Source organism: Mixophyes fleayi, chromosome 7 (assembly GCF_038048845.1).
Source record: "Mixophyes fleayi isolate aMixFle1 chromosome 7, aMixFle1.hap1, whole genome shotgun sequence".
NCBI classification, from domain to species: domain Eukaryota; kingdom Metazoa; phylum Chordata; class Amphibia; order Anura; family Limnodynastidae; genus Mixophyes; species Mixophyes fleayi.
Genome location: NC_134408.1, coordinates 7,556,404 through 7,579,324, shown reverse-complemented (window position 1 = coordinate 7,579,324; position 22,921 = coordinate 7,556,404). Strand labels below are relative to the sequence as shown.

At 45.4% G+C, this 22,921-nt stretch overlaps 1 protein-coding gene across 2 annotated transcripts in view; it reads right to left on the bottom strand.

The window, feature by feature from the left end:
- Positions 1–22,921, bottom strand: part of SETD1A (SET domain containing 1A, histone lysine methyltransferase) — a 29,819-nt gene that overhangs the window by 5,772 nt on the left and 1,126 nt on the right. Inside the window, exons 1-13 of one of the 2 annotated variants that reach the window (XM_075178872.1) lie at positions 18,311–18,477; positions 16,035–16,181; positions 15,501–15,599; positions 15,138–15,408; positions 14,776–14,882; positions 14,515–14,696; positions 13,439–14,225; positions 1,710–2,516; positions 1,444–1,611; positions 1,175–1,262; positions 929–1,074; positions 612–657; positions 13–270 (exon numbers count right to left, since the gene is read on the bottom strand). In XM_075178872.1, the coding sequence (XP_075034973.1) occupies positions 13–270; positions 612–657; positions 929–1,074; positions 1,175–1,262; positions 1,444–1,611; positions 1,710–2,516; positions 13,439–14,225; positions 14,515–14,696; positions 14,776–14,882; positions 15,138–15,408; positions 15,501–15,599; positions 16,035–16,166 (3,091 nt within the window). In that variant the 5' untranslated portion in view covers positions 16,167–16,181; positions 18,311–18,477. Of the gene's footprint in view, positions 1–12; positions 271–611; positions 658–928; positions 1,075–1,174; positions 1,263–1,443; positions 1,612–1,709; positions 2,517–13,438; positions 14,226–14,514; positions 14,697–14,775; positions 14,883–15,137; positions 15,409–15,500; positions 15,600–16,034; positions 16,182–18,310; positions 18,478–22,921 lie in introns of those variants that run through there. The other variant, XM_075178870.1, reaches the window with a different exon arrangement.

Genomic DNA, 22,921 nt, shown 5'->3' with positions numbered 1-22,921 from the left:
AGGAAGACTTACCGGGTGTCCCCTCTTTCTCTATGAGAGGTTGGAGGTCTAGTGGTGCAGGGCTGGGAGGCCTCAGAGGCTCGGTAACTGTGGGGGTTTCAGCAGCATCCTCCTGATCTTCCTCATCATCAGAGGACGCCGGTGATGAGGAAGAAGACGAGGATGAAGAGGATGAGGAGGAAGACGACGAGCTGCTACTGTCGGACTCGCTGGAGCTGTCACTGTCGTCGGATACAATCTTGTTGGAAAGTTTCGCAAGAGGCGTCTCATCTGGGCACAGGTAAAAAATAAACACTGTAGTGAATAAAAAGTGTACATGCAATGTATATACAACAAAAGACAAAAAACTGTGATAATAGCAGTGATGGTGGGAGGTAAGTCATTAATGGACCTTCATAGATTATATGTCAACCATGATTATGTATACCTGTACCAAGGCTCAAGAATCCTAAATTTCCAATGAATGTTCCCTGGCCCAGGGACCTCTCCCATTCTACTGCCTATACATGAAGGATATAACTAATAAACCGCATACAGCGCACGCTAAACTTGTTTGATTATGTAATGCACCATCCAAGACGTGGTCACCAATAACCGTATTACAGACTCACCATCCGAATCGTCGTCCTTGCCACTGATTTCATCATCTTCCTCCTCCTGTGAGTACACAATAAGAGACCTTGTAAGGAGAAGACACGGGACAGCTCCCGAAACAGGAGTAACCGGCTCTGGTGGCCATAAAGATGTTGAAGCCAACCAGCCACGTACACAAAACGGTATTAGACACACACCAGACTCTGGTTCACTTAGTATATCGGCGGGCAACATTCATTTCCAAAACTTCTTCCCAATAAAATAACTTTCTGTAGGCCTCAGAGAAAGGTTGTTCACTTGATACATGCATCATGGTGGTCACCACCGATCTCACCTTATCGGACGCGGACTCATCAGAGGCTTCCTCGCCCTCGCTATCCAGGTGGAACGGGTTTCTACGTTTGTGCTTGGGCCTCTCCCCTTCCCGCTGTGGAGCTTTAACTCCTGTGCGGGGCTCAGACGGGGTCTCCTTCTCTCGCTCTGCAGGGAGAAGAACATGTCACTCACCAATGGAGGATAAAGGGATCATCGATTCAGGAGATGGAGGATGCGAGAAATCCCCGCTTCTCTCATTACTCACCATCCTCTTCCTCCTCCGCTGGAGTGGAAGGCCGGGGCCTCTTCTGGTCACCGTCTTCGCTCTCCGACGGCTGCTGCTTCCTCTTCACCTGTGTGTGGGAGACATCGCGAGAGTAAGGAGACTGCGCAGGAGAAGACGCTCTACAGTCTCAATTCATAAAACTAATGAATGACACACAGCTTCCCTCCCATAATGGACTGATCACTCATAAACATGGAGAAGGTGGCGTAACAATACATTTCTCCAAGATCGGGGTATTGGTCTCTCACCTTGAATGATGGGAGTCGCAAAGCTTCCCGCAGTCCAGAACCAAATCCAAAACCTTCGGCTCCTCCACTCTTCGCCCAGTCCACCAATGAAAGCAGCCCAGGCTCTTTAGGACGCGTCTTCTCCTTGTCTTCTTCCCGGGGAGGGGGTTTGGGCACACTCTGAAAGGGCTGTTGGAGAAAATTAAATAAATTACTGACCAGTCCACAACCCCTCTCGCCGGTACAATCTTCCAGAGGCTCATTGTCTGCACCCTTCCTTTGCTTACCTTAGCCTTCTCCTCCTTGCGTTCCCACCACTCATCAAAGGTTTTGAACGCTACATTCTCAACCATCTTTCTGTTTAAGTCTCTCTGCATGGTGCTCTTCATCTCCTGGATAAGAGCAGACAGCACACTCATGACAGTAGTCGCATGTGGGTCCACTCCACCGCCCAGGCCCCAGCCTAAAGGCCGGGGCTCCTGGCCCATCACTCTATTTGTCCTGGCAGGAATGTCCCGCAGTGGTATCAAGGGTTGGGGTTGCGGAGAAGCAAAGTGGGGGTAGGCCGCTCCAAACACCTGGTCAGACATGAGCGGTGGAGGGTGCGGCTGTCGATGTCTAGGAGGCAGTGGATGAGGAAGCAAAGGCCGGGGATAGGGCTCCTCGAACGGCTGCCCTTTGCCTTGCCTGTTTTGCTGCAGACGGCTGAGCATCTGCGTCTGCATCTGGAAGGACATGGAGGTTCCACCCCACTGGTTACCCAGCCGGCTCACCAACTCCATTGAGTTCACAAAGTCATAGATGTGGGGGGCTGCTGAAGCTGAAGAAGATGATGGGTCGAGTGGTGGAGGGGTGGGCGGGCGTGCTCCGAGTTGGCCTCTGGCAGCTGTGGGGGGCAGGAGCGGGTAGGAATTGGGGGCCTGGTGAAGCGGGGGTGCGGGCAAAGGTAGAAGAGGTGACTGAAGGGGCTGTGAGGGGAAGCCTCCACCAGGTCCAGCTAAGTGGGGCAGAAGAGAGAAAGGGGGGCCGGGAGCCGCAGGCATCTCAATGGCGATTTCTTCATCCGAAATTTCCATGTCCTCTCCAGATGACAGCTGAGGAGACAGAAGAGACTAATTAAGAGAACACATTTATGTAAGATATGAACTGGTAAAGAATGGCTATATGTTATCAAGTTCCCTTTCATGGTATAACCTTCTAGATGCGGCCAACTCTCCCATTAGTCATGTTTCTTTTATGCTGTCTTTGCGCACACCTGAGAGCACCTTCTACATAAATCACATAATAATGCAGGTATAGTACAGGTACTGTAACCCATAGTCTGACCACACCAGGCGGATTGATAGAGGTTGGTTGCTATGTCTTACAGCACATCACTATTCGCACCATACTAGAAAAAAATCATAACATATTCAATAGCAAACATTGTTTTATACGGATGCTTCCCTTAGGAGAGCCACTATACGCTACATGACCATTATAAACTTGATGGGACCATCATACACTTCCCTCTGCATTCAGTGTTTGTTTCCTCACCCTGGATGTCCTCTCGTCACCTCAAACTCATCCTTTCAGAAACTGAATTCGTAATATTCCAACCAACCAACAGAAGCTCCCTACCTGTCATATCTATATCTGGGGACAACAAGACAATAACCCAGAAGCTTTGAGAATGAGTAAGCAGGAATAACCCCAAAAAGTATGAAACATAAAAACTGTAAAATATTGTATTGTATCTAACGCTGGCTATAAAATATGTAATATGTAATACGGACATCATCTTAAGAACTGTTGGTGGCACAGAGGGGAATAAGAGATTGGACCCCCACCACATGACAGAGATTAGGGGATAATGAACCAGCTCATGAAGGACAACCCCGGAGGCAGACGACGCGTGTCATCCAGGACAGGACAAGCCGCCCGCCACAATAAAAACCATTATAACAAGGACCAAGCTACACAGTGGAACTTCCATCAATCACATAGATGGAAACAAATTAGTTCTACGACTTCAGCTAAACACAAATCTATCCAATTCCTTGCCAGGGAATCCCCAAGAGGACTCGGATGGTTGGTACGGTGCAGCGGGCACCCAGGACCTACCACACAGAAAGAACTGATGGTTTACACCACCGCGCTCGTCTGATACCAGCACCCGGAAACTAGACCGCGGTCATTCACTGACGGTGATAGCGCTGTAGTACAACACAGCGGTACAAAGCTGGATGGACTTTATGTGAAGGCCAAGTAAAGGGAGATGACAGATTTTATTCTGAGGAGTATCTAGAAATGCTGATACTTTAATGAACAGATGCCAAGTGTGTGTATTGTACGTTTCTCACCCACCTTTCCCTTATCTCACCCAATTAATACTTTTCTCCATGTCTGGCTTATTGGGTCACGTGCTGATCTGGGGGTGGAAGTCGGGGTAGGTGGCACAATCTCTGAAAACAGGAGTTGAGTTGCTGCCATCCACGACATCCGAACCAGAGTACCCTAAAATACTTCCAGTAACATACAAGGCCCTGAACAAAACTGCCCCAACCGTCATCTCCTCACTCCCAACTTGACACCGCTGTTCTGCGCAAGATCTGGGTCTCTTACCCGCACTCATTACCGGCTCTCATGACCGGCTATAGGACTGTTTTAGGTCTGCGCCCACTTAGTGGAATTACAGTAAGACTTTCTTCCCATCTTCAAACCTTCCCTGAAAACCTATCTCTCCAGGAAAGCTTATAATATTCCTCAACTGTCCTCTTACCCTCCCTAGGTTACTCTATTACCAACCTTCACACAGTTCACACAACAACTCTCTGACCCCCTGACCAACAGTGGCTGGATCATATAGCCCACTAAACACCTTTCCCCATTGTAATCTGTGCCACTTACCCTCATGTATCAAACCCCTATTGTCCTATAGATTATACGCTTGTGAGCAGGGCCCTCTTACCTCTCTGTCTGCTTGTTAATACCCAGTCTGATGCATCACTAAGTGTAAAGCACTACAGAATATGTTGGATCTATAAACGCTGATAATAATATTCTCTTCCAAGTCCTTATTATCGGATACGATCACCAGTGTCTGTAAAAGTTTCTTTACAGCCAGAAAAGCAGGCAATATTACAAACATTTTCCAATCTGCCACTCATAATTCAGATTTAGTCTCTATCCTGTACATAAAATATTTTACAATTTTTGTTGTAAAAAGTTTTCATTTGCAACTTAAATTAAGCAACAAAAACGGGGAACTAATTCTGCAGGTCACCCAACGAGATTTACTATACTACGCACCCACTTTTTATCACATGTTAAAAGGCATATAAAGCACACTGCATTTTTATATGCATCTTGCAGGCATTTAGATATGTTCGAGAAAACGCAACGTGAACACATCCGTAAACATCTGTGACAGAACAGGACGTGGAAACCTATCTAAACGTCTCTTTACCGTATCTCATTTTACGGTGCGGTCTCACTGAGACAAGTTCAAGGTTTCAACTGCGTTGACACGTATTAGACACAGGACTGGAACAAGCGTTAAATGAATAAAACGCATCTAGGACCAATATATGAAATAATTCTCCAGGGTTAAGCAAAGTACAGTCCAGGATTACGTATGGTTGACTGGGTGGAGGAACAGATGTGCTATAAACATGCCACAATTACACCGTTTCTCTGCCAGTTATATTTATCCTTTCAGGTTTAGCTTAAACTCTCCAGTCCTCAACACTAAATAGAGGCCAACTTCTAATGTAGATTTATATCAGACAGGAATATTTTATATACTTATATTATTTCTTATAGCAGTAGGTTTAAAATCTTATAAAGTGGCGTCATTCCGAGGTCCCGCTTCTCCTCTGCGCAGTATTACACGTTGGGTACACAACATTTACAGCTAATCCAAACTGTTCATTCACAGGGTCCGGTCAGGGGCTATTATCAGAGAGTACGTCAATAGGGGACAGCTTTACAAAAACGCCCAAAAGGCTTTGATCAGCACCGTTACTAACAGAAATTCACCCGTCGGACAGACTGATGTTTATAGAGCTGGTGATGGGAATGGCCTTTACCTTGGCCTAGTCCTATATAACCAGTGGTCCTCACAGAGGGCTGTATTGAAGAAAGGTCACAGAAGGTAGAATATAGACCCACATGATGAGAGTATGGTAAGAATAACTGGTGTCATGTATCCGATAAACATGTGTACAGAGGAAAACTTTTTATTTTATTTTTCTCCCCCATATGCTTTATGTAATAGCCTTAAGAGATATATTTTAATATAACAGTTTGTATAGAAAGACTATTTGTACATTTTGTAGCAATTTCTGCAGTTAAACAGCCCACCTGAAGCCCCATCGGAAAGCTTCAAAATGTTTTCAAACATAAAAACTGTGAATAAGCCCTGCCCACAACCTTACTAAGCCATACGCTGATTCAAGCCCCACCCAGTTCTATCTAACCACTCCCATATTGCCATGAAGCCACGCCCACATCAGATATTCAGGAACATCCTGCCAAAACCTGGACTATTAGGAAGTATTACACATTCTGGATGTCTTTTCAGAGGGACACTCCCCCCTCCTCCTCCTCCTCCACCAGCGCCTCTCCACTCCCATTTGTTTTGTAGGAATAACGAAGGAGAGAAAGGTTCTCAAGGACAGATGTAATTCAGAAAATATCTGTGCGAGGTGCCTCCGGTACGGCCACGAGACACCTCGCGCGGATATTTGATGCCAATTGACTCTATCCCTCAGTGTACCACACACGGCTGCTTGGGTAAATAAACGCACTATGGTACATAGGTTAGTAGAATTTTATTTAAATTTGTATTTTTTCTTTTTATACCAATCTGTGACATATTCTATCCCCTGGGAACTAGTGTATGAATTCGGATTCACAGGCGAGAGATTGAGTGAAGCTCGGTGGGACATAAAGCAGAGTCTGAACGGGATCGGAGCAGCGGCTCCCGCGTCACATGACCTCCTCAGGACAACGCAGCTCATCCAATCCGAGGGAGGATTTCACCATCCTTCCTCCGTGGGAAATGACTGATTGACCTTCACTGACGGAGTCAGCAGGGCGGTATTAAATCATTATTTACCAGTGATCATCCACTAATAAGCTAATGACTGCTAATTAGCAATAAATTAGTAATTGACTACAAATTCATGGTCACTAGGTTAGTAAGTGGTTAGTGTGGAGATCTGAAGGGAGTTTTGGAGTCCACGTGGGATCGGAGGGTAAACTGAGCCATTTTGGCTAAAGAAGGGGTTTTGAGGGGCGTGTGGAAGGTCTACGGGGTGGAGTATTATTGGGACGAGTGAATGGTCGATGTGGGAGTCATCAGATAGTAAACGTTGTGTGTGGCCTTTAGAGGGTTAGACATTGCCCCATCAGTGTGTACAGAGAAGAAATAAGAGGAAATAGTGTCTCTGGTCACTACACGCAACTGTCGCTCTCTTAATCGGTTCTGTCCCTAATCTAAGGCCAGTGTTGTGCGTTTATTAGCGAGAAAATTTAAAGTGACGCTTAGTGATGTCCTATTTTACAGCTGACAACGCTGATAAGTGAACCTTATGGTTGCCACATATTGGCCTTTATTTAAAACTATTTCCATATTTACTTTCCTGCACAAAACAAAAAAAGAAAAGGTATAAGGATTACAGTTCCTATTATTTTAGACAGTAATGGAGCAGGCAAATTAGTTGGAGAGATTGACAGCTATTTAACCCATCACATGATGCAAACTTTGCTTTAATTAAGTAAAAGTCACTGTCGTTACGGAGCCATAAGATCTCAGTACATTTTAGGGGAATTTTTCATAGAATACAGAGGACTCCTGAGATGTGTGTCTGCTAATCTGCAACATTCAGGCCAACCCTGACGGTCCTATTCCTGTCTCTCCCTGGTGACCGCGCAGCATCTAATTACTACATGATGTCTCTTATTAAAACGGCACCTCGGTGAGGTCTCAGCGCGCTTTGAATATCAGAGTTATTACACAGGACTGGGACAGAAAGGTGGTTTGTGATTCTGTGACACAGATATGTGAAGGAACGTCTAGGACTCCTCTAAGACACACGCACCATGCATTATCCCAGGACACAATAATATGGATCACTGCCAAGTTTATTAGTTGCAAAATAGTTTATTGCTCCGCAGAATCCACAATGTCTCGCCTTATTCCAGATGCAGCGTTAATGACTCAGCTTGAGGGGGAATCTAGGGATAGCCGTCTATTGTCCGTCACACCCTGTAAAGGGGAAATCCACCCCCATTTATCAGTACGGTTTAGATGCAGTATATACTTTACTGTGAGAGAGTTATTACCAGTAGTGGGGGGTCTGGCAGGCTGTAGACACTCTCCGGCGATACGTGGGTTGGGCTGGCTTTAACAAGGAATAACAAATGCAAGCTACAGGTCTGAGTGGAGCCATCTTACGTTCTCAGAGAGGAGCACTTATAATAGACTTTAGTTCACTCTCTCAAATACCGTCTGGATATCGGATGGTCGCTTACTTGGATTATTAAGGGTGAAAGTAGGTGAGCAGAGGACAATAACTGACCAATAACTTTTGTTCAGGGGTTCTTAAGAACATAGAACACAAACAAGTGAATCCTAACCTTGGTGATATGCCCATCTCTGGGAGTACCCTTCTCAAACTCCAAAGATTTTTCCTCGGTGCTATGCTTAAATAAGTATGTACAGCCTTACGGGAAGCAGATGTCAACATCGGCTTGTAAAGCAGCTGAGAGAAAATGTCAAGTTGGCAATCAATCTGGAAGAAATGGCCACTTGTCTCAATAAGAGGCTGTGTGCGCCATGTTTAATTGTACCTGTTCATTGAGTTCAGCTGATAAATGTCTAATTGGAGCTAACGAATCTGCCATGTGAGCTATGTGATTCAATTAAGACTGCTCTGCCTGTACTCCCTTCTGATACGTTTCCTCCAGAAGTGCTCCTGCTCCTCAACGCCAACTGAGGAAATCCCGTTCCATAGCTGACTTCATCCACTATCCTTGACTTCTACTTCTTTGCCCTCTCTCTTGCCAAACAAACCTATTTCACATCCCTCATTTTCTCACTGTCCAAGAACCCCCAACGGCCTCTTCGCTACTGTTAATTGTCTTTCGTATACTCCACACCCCCCCCCCACATCACCGCTCTTGACTTGACCACCTACTTCAAAGACAAAAGTGACTCAATCCACAATGAAATTTGTTCTTGCCCTATTCACCTTTCCACTCCACCCGTCCTCTATCACTCCCTCTGTAATCCTCCTGCAATTGTATCGGAGATCCTCACTCTTCCTCTACAACCTGTTCCTTGACCCTGTTCCCTCCATGATCCTCCGCTACCTCTCTCCCAATGCCTGTCGCCGCTTTGCTCACCTCTAACATCTCTCCCCCTGCTGGTAGCTTCCTTTCGACCTTCAAGCATGCTCTCATCTCCCCTATTCTCAAGAAACCCTTCCTTGACCCATCATCTTCTCACTCCAACTATCGCCCTTATCTCTGCTTCTAAAATTCCCAAACGACTTGTCTTCAACCATCTGGCCAACTTTCTCTCTTCCCACGCTCTTCTTGGCCCTCTCCAGTCTGGCTTCCATTCCCTTCACTCAACAAACTGCCCTCACGACAGTAACAAAATGACTTACTCTCAGCTAAGTCCAAAGGTCACCTCTCCCTTCTTGTACTCCTCGACCTGCTGCTTTTAACATGGTTGATTATTCTCTTCTCCTCGGCACACTTCACTCCTTAAGAGTCACGGTTTGCATCCTACTTCTCCGCTCCTTTAGTGTCTCCGCTTCCTACTCTCCCTTCCTCTTCTTTCTATGGGAGTCCCCCAAGGCTCTGCCATTGATCCTCTGCTCTTCTCTCTCTCTACACCATCTCTCTGTGCGATCCACTGGGCCTCCAATACCACCTCTATGTTGATGAAATGCAAATGTATCCTTCGTACCCTGACCTCTTTCCCTCCTTTTCCCATGTGTCTAGCTGTCTCTCTGCTGTCACTAGCCCAGCACTTCCTTAAAACTCATCATCTCCAAATCCGAGCTCATCATCTTTCCTCCCACCAATGTTGCTATCCCTCCCAATAGTTCCCTCTTGGTTAATAATATAACTCTCTCTCTCCTGTCACCCAAGTCTGATGCCTTTGAGTCACCCTTGACTCTGCCCTCTGCTTTACCCCTCAGATCCAGTCCCTCACCAAATCCTGCAACTTCCTTACGTCCCATCACTAAAATCTGTCCCTACCTCTCTCAGGAAGCAACCAAAATCCTGGTCCAGTCACTCATCATTTCTCATCTCATCTACTGCAACCTCCTTCTCACTGGCCTTCCTGTCTCTCACCTTTCTGACCTTCAATCCATCCAGAATGCTGCGTTAGTCTCATCTTCCTCTTCTGTTGCTCCTCCTCCACGTAAATCCCTTCATTGGCTCCCTATGCGTTTCAGAATTCAGTTTAAGCTACTTACAAAGCCCTTAGTGACACTTCTCCCCCTTACATCTCTGACCTTGTCTGGAGGTACATACCTACCTGGCTACTCCACCTCTATTCACCTCTCATTACCTCCTCCCATGCTCGCCTCCAAGACTTCTGCCGTGCTGCCCCTAATGTTTGGAAATCCCAAAACCGTCTGACTCGATTCTCCCCCAACCTTCAGTCCTTCAAACGCTCACTTCCACAAGCTCGCTATCCTACCACCTCCTGAACATCTTATCCATCACCTCCTCTTGCCATCTCCATTTTCTCCCAGTAGGTCCTACTGTCTCTCACCAGCCCTCCCTCTAGAATGTAAGTCCTCACTGGTAGGGTCCTCTCTACCTATTGTCCCACATCTGTCCACTGTCTGACTCCCTCATACATTCTGTCATGTCTTTTGCGGCACTCTGTGTGAGTCCCATAGCATTACTCGCACTCATCTGTGCTATTCATGTGTATTATCTCAGGGTCATTCCACATCAGATCACCCAAAAAAAAATTAAATGTCCACCACCCATTTCAGATTTGTTCGAAAATGTTTTAGTTGATAGGATGTCAAAACAACTATTTCTGCCAAATATCGACTGCCTGACAATTAGTTGACTAAATATTGATTTTTCAATTTACTAAAAAATTTACTAATCGCAGCTACTTTATCCAGTTTATTTGAAATATCACGGGTGTTTATTAAGGAATCATCACAAAATTTAGATCCCTAAGGGGACTCTTCCTCCCGAATCCAAAAATCCAAGCCAAATGACTTTATCTACCTCATGTTTTGAGTTACGGCAAAAATGCACATTTTTTGAATACAATTAAAAATGCTAGGTTCAAATCAACATTAGGGATCCCATTTTTTGGGGGTGTTTAAAAAAGGTATACATTACTACCACAAAAATAATCAGCAGGGTACTCTGTTTCATAGTGGAGAAAAAAAATAATGAAGTTGATGCTGGATTACTGCTGTACCACATACATAATTTACACATTGTTAAAAACCATACAAAAAAAGTGAACTAAACTGAGGCAATGGGATAAAACTCCCACACAGGAAATGAAACAAACTGATGGGAAGGGGATTCCCTTTAGAGAAACCAAAACTGGAACTTCAAACACTTCAAATAAACTAGATAAAGAAGCCGCGATTAGAAAATTATTTAATAAATTGAAAAAAAAATTCAATATTTAGTCAACTAATTGTCAGACAGTCGAGATATTTGGCAGAAATAGTTGTTTTGACATCCTCTCTTAACGTAAAAATTTTGGAACAAATTTGAGATGGGTGGTGGACACCCCTGGTTGAACTGACCCCTCATCTATTTGTTACTTGCTTCTGTATCCGGCGCTACGGAATCTGTGGCGCCTTATAAATAATAATAATAATATTATTATTATTATTAAATAGGCCACACCCCCAATATATTGCATTATGGGAGTATTGTCATTCAGTTTGTCAATCTAAGGCAACGTAAAACAATGGACTGTATTGAATGACAAGCATTGATAACAAAGTGACTAGCACCAGAATATGCTTATACATTTGACCATTAAAAAATTAAAGGAAAATGAAAAATACAGGATTATATTTCCTTTAACAACCATACTGAAGCACATGGATTTGTTATGTATGATTTAGTAGTGTAAGGTAACGTTGAGCTTGAAGTGATAATTCTACATACATGTGGGGAACTTTCAACAAGATCGCACAAGACAGGAACAAGTATGGGAGATATCATTACACATATATACAGCAGCTTGCAGGCTACAACCTAACCATCTGCTTTGTTGTGTTTACATTTCTACAGCCAGACCCCAATAGTCAATGACGTGACCCGTAAGACACAGATAGGGACACCCCGTGGCATGCTTGTAATCACCTCCCTTATGGGACATTTATTTACAGTGCTGTTCTCAGATAACATCTCATAAAACACACACTGGTAAACACACTATAAATACAAAGCGGATTTATCGCTTACAAATAACAAAACAAAAAGGTTCAGTTCTCTGTTAAGTGCGGGAGTCTCTGTTCCTGTACAGAGCCATCTGCGGGCACTGTGCCAGTGATGGGCACTCGTTAGTATGTGCGGTCCCAGAGCGAGCAGTCAGTGCAAGAGAGCGGCCGGCGGCGGTGTGACCGGAACCTGCCGGGGCCGCACTTCCGTGAAACAGTAAAATAATCAGGTTATTTCACATCCATGATAAAACACAGATATCTCTAGACGAAGGCCTAGCTGCATATAGACTAAACATCATAATGTGATATCATCTAATACTACATTATGTACAAGTCATAGCAGACACATGAACCTAATATACTCTTCATAAATCAAAACCCTCATAAATTACAGCTTGAGCTCAAATACCGTATCTGAGGTCAGGTTCCTAAAACACATGATAGGAGCCAACACTACTTGGCATTAGGACTGGGCGTTACATCTATCAGGCTCACGAGGGACAGTGCCGCCCGTCACCCCTCTCACTGGCAGGAAACTTGTGGAGTGTCAGTAAACGCTTTTATAGAGAGCTAACTGTAGTTTATGTTTAGGGGTCTCCTTCCACCAAAATAAAATTAGTTGTACAATCAAAGCAGAGGAAGACAACCTGCTGTTGGGGACATGAGGCTCGCCTGTCTACCTCCAATTTACAATGTTAGCATATGGTAATAACGGACGTATAACATGAGAAATAAATGTATAGCTCAGCGAATACTCAAATATATAAGACTGTTAGTTGCACATGTGTGATGGTTGGGGATTCGTTGTGTAAGATAGTTGAATCACTGTGCAGCCAGACCGTCTCTTACCGTCCCTCAGCGCCTGAGCTTCGGTCAATTCACAGTTTAACAAGATAGGATATTAACGATTGACCAGAGATGTTGGACAAGAAATAGTGATTTTAAATAGACCATATGAGACTATTTGCATCACAATAGCAGTGAAAGGAAGGGTTTGATGAGAAGTAATATCAGGACTGTGTAGTCCTGTGTAACTCGCCTAATCTATGATTAACCCATTCCGTTACTGGGGTTATACATCTACACGGGGTTCTGGATTTGACAGCTGTTGGCCATGGGACATTGAGAGAGGGAGCATCACTCAATGACAGAAGTATTTAATTTGCTGTGAGCAGTTACCAAACAAATATTCTCCTCCCTGGCACTGAGCGCTGCTCCCTCTTCACAGGGCTCACAGCCTAAAGCAGGCTGGATGTACCTCTGCTCAGTTGTACAACACCATTATAAGGCACCCAGGCGGCTCCTTCAGGTTACACAAGGCAATGTACCATCATGGCATTCTGAAGCGGGCAAAAGCTCCAACAACCCTCAACGTGTAACACTGTTGTTAAAGCCTAGATGCTATGAAGTGGTAAGGATTTTTTTTAATTCAATGAAGTCATTACAGGGCCTAATGGTCAGAGTCTATGTAAAGTGCCTAAACATTTTATTACCCTCTATATTTCATAGGAGAAAAGGCCGGCATCTTGCACGAATTAAAATGATCTAGAATAAAAGGACTGTTATCTTACCCGTTCTTGTCCATTTGCCGTTCTGCCAATATCACCGAACCTCAGGATGGCCTCGGCCGACACGTCTTCGAAGCTGGCAGGTGGGGGAGGTGTGTAGGGACCATGCACAGGTGGTGGAACGCCTTCATGGACCGCGGTCTCCTGCCCAGTACCATCCGCAGTCCCCTCGTCTTCTTCCTCCGTGTCAGATGGGAGGAAAGAGAACTTGGAGCGCTGTTCCTTCAGAAGAGCCTCGATGCGAGAGTCCAGACTACTGCTGTGCTGAGTGAAGGGTAGGCTCTCCGAAATACCATCTGGCAGAGGAGAACATGAACGGGCTGGGGACGGGGGTGGTGAGCAGGCTGGCAGCGGGGGCGGTGGAGGGGGTGGCTCCCAGCCCTCAGATGGTGGAGGGGGAGGAAGTAGTATAGAGGAGGAGGGTGGTGACGGAGGAAGGGGAGGATGGGGCAGTCTGTAATCCCGGTCCGTCTGAGGGTCGTCAGGTGGAAGTGGTGGAGGTGTTGGCAGCGGAGGAGTCCCAGGAAAACGGTGTAAGGGTGGCTCCTCTGGGGGTGGAGGCGGTTTCCGGTGGCGAGAGCGGTAGGAGGACTGAGGAGAGGAGCGGTGTTGGTGCCTGTGGTAACGTCTGTGGCTACTGTCATGTGTGGAAGAGGTTGATGTGGAAGATGAAGCTGGAGAATAGTGGTGTCCAGAGCGTCTCGAGTACGAGTCTCCAGAACTGTTGTCATGGCGCCGTGACTTATATCCTGAGGAATCCTGGGAACTGGAATGGCTGGGTGTCCCCTGTCTGTGAAGCAGAGAGACTTATCAGAAGAGCAACATACACAACTACCCCTGCTACACTCCTATGAGATGATCCAACAAAGGAGCATCTGAGCAGAAGAACTTGTGGAACATTCCACTTTCTCACAATACGGGGTCATTCATCTATTGAGGAACCATTAATTGGACCAAAAAAATCTGGGAACAACATTATTATATCGCTTGTATCCAAACAAACACAGCTGGGATGGGATAACGAACACTTATCACACACAAAGGCCAGGTACTATCAGGACAAGAAGTCATGCTCATACCTGCTGGAATAGGCCGAGTCCTGAGAGAAGGGTGTACCAGATCTAGGAGTGTATGGGGTGCCTTGTGAGGAGGAAAGTGACGGGGTGTACTGGCTGTATGTGGAGCCTGTGTTCTGAGACGACGGAGTGCCATTACCGGGGACGAAGGACGAATCACTGGACAGTCGGCGACGAGAGTCCACCTAGAGACACATAAGAGGTGAATGAAGACAGGTGTCTGACTAATAAGGCGACAGATTCTACAGGACGATCATTTCTCACCGGCTCGGGAAGCAGTCTCTCCTGTGCCCACCTCCCGGTCGTTGGAACTGTCTGAGGGTTGTACGAGCCGCTGACGATCAGATCGTAATATTTCTGTCGCTGCTGGCCTGTACAATGACAATACTCCCTGGTTAGGATCCATAGGAAACTCTCGCTTCATGTTTATACACAACTGCTCAAACAACTCTCAAGCCTATACATTCATCAACTAACTCTGCCAGCTCACGGTCTCCTTCTCCTGGTGAGCTTGGGTCATGGATTTCAGCTTGTTCCGCATAAAAACTTGTACTACACTTTTCGCCCTGCCTATCCCACTAACCCAGTTTACCGATCACCGGATCCCACCCACACTCTTCCTTTACCTCGGAGGTCAAGTTCTGCGTGAATGATGTTGCCCATCACTGAAGTGTTATGGAGGTGAGTGACCGTTTCCCTCGCTGCCTTCGAGCTGGAGAACAAGACCTTGGCCAGGCCAAGATGTTTGCGGGTTTTTGGATGCAGCAAGATCTCCACTTCTTCCACATCCCCAAATTTGCGGCACATATCAGTCAGGAAGAGCTCCCGAACGTTGTCATTCAGATGGGCAAAGGTGACTTCTTTCTGGGGGAGCTGTCCAACGTAGAATTCATCAAACTGGGGAGAGCAGGAAGATCAGAGAGTGAGTGTTTAGCAATAGACCTGGCCAACGAATCCCACCGAACCATACAGAAACATTGCGCTTGTACCTTGAATTTGGGAACAACGAGGGAAATTTCTCTTGGTTTACTCCATATACGTTGCTGCCGAGGGTCCCGCACATCTCCCACTGGGAGAAATGGTCCATCCTATAAGGCAGTAAAAAAAGGAATATATATATTTACATACACACAAGCAATTGCACATCCTGCATCAGCAGAGTTCAGCTGCCTATCTCACTAAAAATAACAATTTACATCATGCTGTCTCTCACCCCGCAGGCTGGCAGTGACTCACAGGCTTGCACTGCACAAGTACACCGTAATGATTGGTTGATTTAAGGATGTGGCCAATGATGTCACTCAAGCTCAACTGACTACAGTCTCAGATTTTTGACCTGCATCCCATCCTATTAGGGCACGGTCTGTCATTTTGTGGGAAGGCAATACCTTACTTAAAACACAGAGCTGCAGAGGAATGTCAAGATAACGTCCGTGGTTCATGTATGAACATTTTAATTTTAGGGATCCTCTAAAGTTATCAATCCACAGGATTACCCTCTTTATCCACCCTCTCAGTCTTACGGTGATGTTGAAGTGCACGCCATCGTAGCGGTAGACCTTCTGTGCCGCGATGTGGAGATCGGGGTCTAGCAGCAGCTTGTAACTCCTCCACTGGAATCCGGCCGCTCTGTCACTCTCGCCCTCGGGCTCCATCTGAGGACATCTGACCTGTAAACAGGACACGGGGTGTTCATCATTCTCTACACTCAAAATCACCGTACTGTCAGTCAGTTGCGGTGATCTCTGAGTACGGACACTGACAACATAATTGTATAGGGATACCGGGCACTTTCTCTAGGATACCACTCATCCCTTCTTTAACGCTCACTCATTGTCAGACACTACGAGCAGGTCCCGCAAATCATTCCCAGGGTTACTGACTGCATAGGGTGCACAAATTAAAAGTGATATAACCCCCCTGCATCCATCTAGTGTCTGTCCTTACTCCTGGTATTCTACAGAACTGCCCACCTAGTGGTCTATGGACCAGGATTTTTTATTTTTGACCCTCGGCTTCATTGAAAGCTACTAATGGATGACAATTTTTTGAACAGTATTTAATCCACCAGCAAATAGCTAAAACAGCAACACAGCCCTCTTCATCCTAACACTAGGACAGCACTGGTTTAGGGAATTAAAGCAAACATCAGATTAGTTATGGGTTATAACACCTTTGTTCTGTACACCATGTTTTACAGGGACTATCGATTATATATAACTGGTAGAGGCAAAATGATGACTTCGATACACTGTAGTAATAACCACTATTTTTTAGTATATACTTATAAAATCTTACAGTTAAGAAAAATTTCTATTGTGCAGATAAATCTTGGAGGCGTTTTAATTTTTCCATATTGGTTCCATTACTATAGCATTAAGTGAAAATCTTAATTACTCAGGGCTTTATTAATTTATGTACAAGAACCTTTCAAATATGAAACCAGCTCTGCCCTATATTATGAATGAAGCATTTCTAGCAGAAAATCTCATTAACATTAGCAGGGAAAAAAATACAATATAGGTTCACAAAACAATTCCTTTTAAATAAGGGTTCCTATTCAGGTCTGTGAATCTCCTTCCCCATCCATGCTTCAGTATTAAATAATTATGTACTTTAAGTTACTGCTTTCTAAAAATATATCTGGGGTCTTTTAAAAATAGTATTATTACAAGCACATATGTTTTGGTTTCCAAATTATAATTTAGAAACCTTGTTTTAATAATAACCTTACAGCACAGGGTCCATCTTAACCTAAAATATTTCTTGATGTTTCACCCTCAGTCTGTTACATGACAAGTTGCCCATTATGCTTATAGGCCGACATTGTCTAATTATCCTTCCCCGGCCAGCACTCTCCACATTTACAAAGGTCTCAGGTTCTGAGATATGGGACTCAGGGCCTGAGGCTGGGGGTCTGTCTCCAACCTCTGTAAGAGTCCTGGGTCTCTCTTACCAGCAAATGTATGGTATCTCTCCACCAGGTGTGTGGTCGCTGGCTATCTCTGTATGAGGAGTCTCATGGGTGTCCCTAGATGTCTATAAACAGCAGTTTCTTCCCCTGTAGTGGATTATTTAATGGTCTCTAGACTAGAGAGACGTGTCCCCTGTCTGTCTCTGCACGAGGTGACATTGGCTGTCTCTTGTTAGTCTCTGAAAGAGATGTCTCCGACTGTCCCTTGTTAGTACAGGCTCTGTCTCTTCCCCCCCCAGTCTCTGAGGGAGAGTTCTCTGACTGTCCCTTCTTAGTACAGGCTCTGTCTCTTCCCCCCCCAGTCTCTGAGGGAGAGGTCTCTTCCCCCCCCAGTCTCTGAGGTAGATGTCTCTGACTGTCCCTTGTTAGTACAGGCTCTGTCTCTTCCCCCCAGTCTCTGAAAGAGATGTCTCTGGCTGTCCCTTGTTAGTACAGGCTCTGTCTCTTCCTCCTCCTCCCAGTCTCTGAGGGAGAGGTCTCTGACTGTCCCTTGTTAGTACAGGCTGTCTCTTCCTCTCAGGGAGATGTCTCTGACTGTCCCTTGTTAGAGGAATGACTGCCTCTCCTCCAGTCTCTATGAGAGAGGTCTCTGACTGTCTCTTGTTAGCACACTGACTGTCTCTCCCCCAGTCTCTGAGGGAGATGTCTCTGACTGTCCCTTGTTAGTACAGGCTCTGTCTCTTCCCCCAGTCTCTGAGGGAGATGTCTCTGACTGTCTCTTGTTAGCACTCTGACTGTCTCTCCCCCCGGGGTGTCTCCCGGCCTCGGGGTTGTCTCTCTCCCTCCTGTATCCCAGGGAGTATCTCTCTCCGGCCGCTCTCTCACCTGGTTGTCTCTCCGCTCCCGGCTGTCTCTCGCAGTCTCTTCTCCCGGATCCCTCTCTGTCTCCCAGTAAAGCCGCCTGCGCTCCGCGGCCGCACTTTCGCGCCGGCTCAGCCCTTCCTCTCCGAGCTGCTCCCCTCCTGGCTGGATTATTCCCCGGTCCTCCGCCCTCCTTTATCGTCGCTCGGTCGCAGTCTACGGCGCCGCCGGGACCTCCGCTCATTAATAAATCCGCGTAAACGTTGGTGTCGAATCTGCCGACGGGTACACACAGAAATACGTTTACTTGCTCTGATGTTCTGTCCCGGCACTTTCCACACGAAATTCTGAAAATTAAATAATCTACCTGGAAATCAGATTGGGACTTTTCTGAAATGGAAATAACACCTAAACACGAACGGGTAAGACACGCTTATTTATATTACTGGGGTAATAGTCCTGTGACGAAACTGCTGCTATGGGACACTATGGAAGGAATAAGGAGGGAGCTGAGGCGGGCTCATACCACCGAGAGGGCTTTGGGATAGCGCGTCCTCGTTTTCTCAAACTCTATGGCCAATAACTTTATTTGTACTTGGTGTGGTGAACAATCCTACTGAATTTGGGAATCCAGTCTGAGTAACACAGTAACAGTATTCCTGAGTATCAGCAGTGTTGTGTAATCCATCCCACATGGGAGTGGTACTGTGCCCATAGCTTACTGTAGAAGTGTTACTGTGCACTCATCCATTATTGCAGACTAGGAGACAAATACTTAGGATTGCACACTAGATAGGAGAAGTAGTACTGTGCATGCATCCATTATTGCAGAATAAGAGGAAAACACTTGATTACATACTATATGAGAGAAGCAGTACTGTACACTTCTATTATTACAGAATAAAGTGGAAAAAGCCAGCAATTGCATACAATATACTCTGCAAGAGAAGTGGTACTGTGTAGTTTTTCTGTCTAGAAACGTGACATCTTTACTCTAACAGGGTATTACAGACAATTTTCAACTATGCTGTTCCTATTCTGGAAGATAAATCCAAGATAATTTCACTACTTATTATTTTTTTACTATTTTGGAGCATTTTGGTCTTTGTAGCAGCTCTAACTCATGTTGACTTGTAACACAAGGAGGTTTTCAGAGATTTGCATTGCCAAGAAACAGGAAATAATTGCAAAATAATACAGTACAACATGACCTGGCATGATTATAATCTATTTGGACTAAAATTTCACCTTTTTTTTATAGGGGAATAAAACATTTTCACCTCCCGTCAGTGGTTTAGTTCACCCCATTTGTATTCTGAAATCTTAAATCATAATTACAACCAATACTGAAACTTAAGGCCCCTGATCTCAATCATTATGGATAAGCAAATATTCTGCTTATCAATACACTTGGAACTAATGACATCACGGAGGCATGAGGCTGAGAGTGCATTGATCTACTACGTTCTCTTGAATACTGGTTCACCCTACAAATGGCTGCCTCCGTTGTGACTAGACCACACTTACACATTACATTACAAGATGGAGATCACTAGTAAAAAAAAAATAATAACAGTAGGGGTAGAAAGAGCCCTCAGAGACAGGATGTTATCATAGGATTGGATCTGGCCACAAATGCGGATATCATACTAGTAGAATCCATGAGACATCTCTCACACTTTGCTGATAGCTGTTATGATATCTGGTGGACCCCTGAGCCTTGGACTGTGAATGGACTGAAAGGAATTGCCCCACCCCCCACATCTGGTCCTTTTTGCTTACCCCCCTCCCCCCAGATATAGTATATAGTATGAAAAACAATTTTCATAAAGTGGTTGTATTCGTTCCCAGTTATATAGAAACCCAAGTGTGATATTTCACATGAAAGTCCAGTATTCACATGTTTACAGTTCGCCGTAGTCTACGCCAAGATGGAACTGTTCACTGCAGCAGAAGGAGGTCACTGTAGTTTCCCAGAAAACCTGTCCTGTCAGCCCAGTTTCCCAGGCACCCCCCTGTGTACACTGACAGGTAATGTCTCATAAATCAGTGTATACAGCAGAATCCTTCATAAATGAAGGGTCCTGCTATTCCACAGTCTTCTGCTGTAAAGTGAACACCACCCCCCTTCCACATAACACTTATAAACCCTGATAATTGGATAATGAGGTTGGCATCAGGAGGAAGTGTCTATTGACCATTGTGGCACCAGGGCTATAGAGAAGTATCACCATGCTGGTGGCTCTATATACTGAATAAAAATATGTCAGCCCAGGCGAGCTTGAAGAAGTGAGTTTTGAGTGAGCACTTGAAGAATTGTAGGTTGGGGGAGAGAAGAGTGAGGTGGGGTAGATTTGGTAGAGCATGGCTTAAGTCTTAGAAGCGAGCATGGGAGGAGGTAATCGGAGTTGAATTGAGGCGGAGGTCAGAGGAGGCCAAATCATGGAATAAGTTTGCAGAAAGAGGTGGTGTAGAGAACGAAAAGCAGAGGCTTTGTGGGACTTCCAATAGAAAGAGGTAGAGGGGGGGAGGAAGAGTCGGAATTAGAGACACTAAAGGAACGGCCAGTGAGATAGGAGGAAAACCAGGAGAGAGTTGTTTCGTGAAGACCTAGGAAGTGAAGGGTCCTGAGAAGATGAGAAATATTTAAGGTGTCAAAAGCAGCAGAGAGGTCGAGGGATACGAGGAGGGAGAAAGTGACCTTTAGACTTAGCCGAGAGTAAAAAGTTTGTTACTTTAGTGAGGGCAGTTTCAGTTGAGAGAAAGAGACGGAAGCCAGACTGGAGAGGGTCAAGAAGAGAGTGAGTCAGACAACTGAAGACAAGTTGTTAGATAATATTGGGGTTTACATTGCTACATCTCTCCTATCACCTCATCAAAGGACACCTCCCCCTACATCTCTCCTATCACCTCTCCCTGCCCTCATCATAGGATACCTTCTACCCTACATCTCTACCACCTCTCCCTGCCCTCATCATAGGACACCTTCTCACCTACATCTCTCCTATCACCTCTCCCTGCCCTCATCATAGGACACCTTCTACCCTACATCTCTACCACCTCTCCCTGCCCTCATCATAGGACACCTTCTCCCCTACATCTCTCCTATCACCTCTCCCTGCCCTCATCATAGGACACCTTCTCCCCTACATTTCTCCTATCACCTCTCCCTGCTCTCATCATAGGACACCTTCTCCCCCTACATCTCTATCACCCTTTCCCTGCCCTCATCATAGGACACCTTCTCACCTACATCTCTCCTATCACCTCTCTCTGCCCTCATCATAGGACACCTTCTCCCCTACATCTCTCCTATCACCTCATCATAGGACACCTTCTCCCCTACATCTCTCCTATCACCTCATCATAGGACACCTTCTCCCCCTACATCTCTATCACCCTTTCCCTGCCCTCATCATAGGATACCTTCTCCCCTACATCTCTCCTATCACCTCTCCCTGCCCTCATCATAGGACACCTTCTCCCCCTACATCTCTATCACCCTTTCCCTGCCCTCATCATAGGACACCTTCTCACCTACATCTCTCCTATCACCTCTCTCTGCCCTCATCATAGGACACCTTCTCCCCTACATCTCTCCTATCACCTCATCATAGGACACCTTCTCCCCTACATCTCTCCTATCACCTCATCATAGGACACCTTCTCCCCCTACATCTCTATCACCCTTTCCCTGCCCTCATCATAGGATACCTTCTCCCCTACATCTCTCCTATCACCTCTCCCTGCCCTCATCATAGGACACCTTCTCCCCCTACATCTCTATCACCTCTCCCTGCCCTCATCATAGGACACCTTCTCCCCTACATCTCTCCTATCACCTCTCCCTGCCCTCATCATAGGACACCTTCTCCCCCTACATCTCTATCACCTCTCCCTGCCCCCATCATAGGATACCTTCTCCCCCTACATCTCTCCTATTTGTTTTTTTCCATCTGCTATACCTTTTTTTTATTGGCTAGTTTTTACATTTAACATTTTATTTCTCTTCATATTTTAAACAAACTGACTAAGGTAGTGACCTGAAAATAGGCATTTCTATAGAGCACCAACAAAAGCAAATGAATAAAAATAAATAAATCACTGATAGCTGTTAGAAACTACATTAGTATGCCATGCAGTGCATGTAGCTGACGATATGGTTATATACAAACAGTAACCCCTCTCCCTTTGCATAGTCACACCACCACCATTTTGTTGGATGCAGAAAGCAGGACACATATTTCTACACTACTTCTGAAAGTTGCACTAGAGCTCATAGACAAGGGCATTGAAAAACAATGTTTGTTAAACGCATAGACAGAACCTTGTACTTTGCCCTCACTTTTAACAGACCGTTAGACGTGCGCTCATTAACATCTCTCCCTGTCTCAATGTACAGTGTATTTAACGAGCGTGCCCATATAACGAAAACAGACCTTACCAATTATTAACTCTAAGAATACTCCAGGAGGTAGATGTATCAAGCTGAGATTTTTCCGGCGGGTTTGAAAAGTGGAGATGTTGCCTATAGCAACCAATCAGATTCTAGCTATCATTTTGTAGAATGTACTAAATAAATGATAACTAGAATCTGATTGGTTTTTCAAACTCGCCGGAAAACTCTCAGCTTGA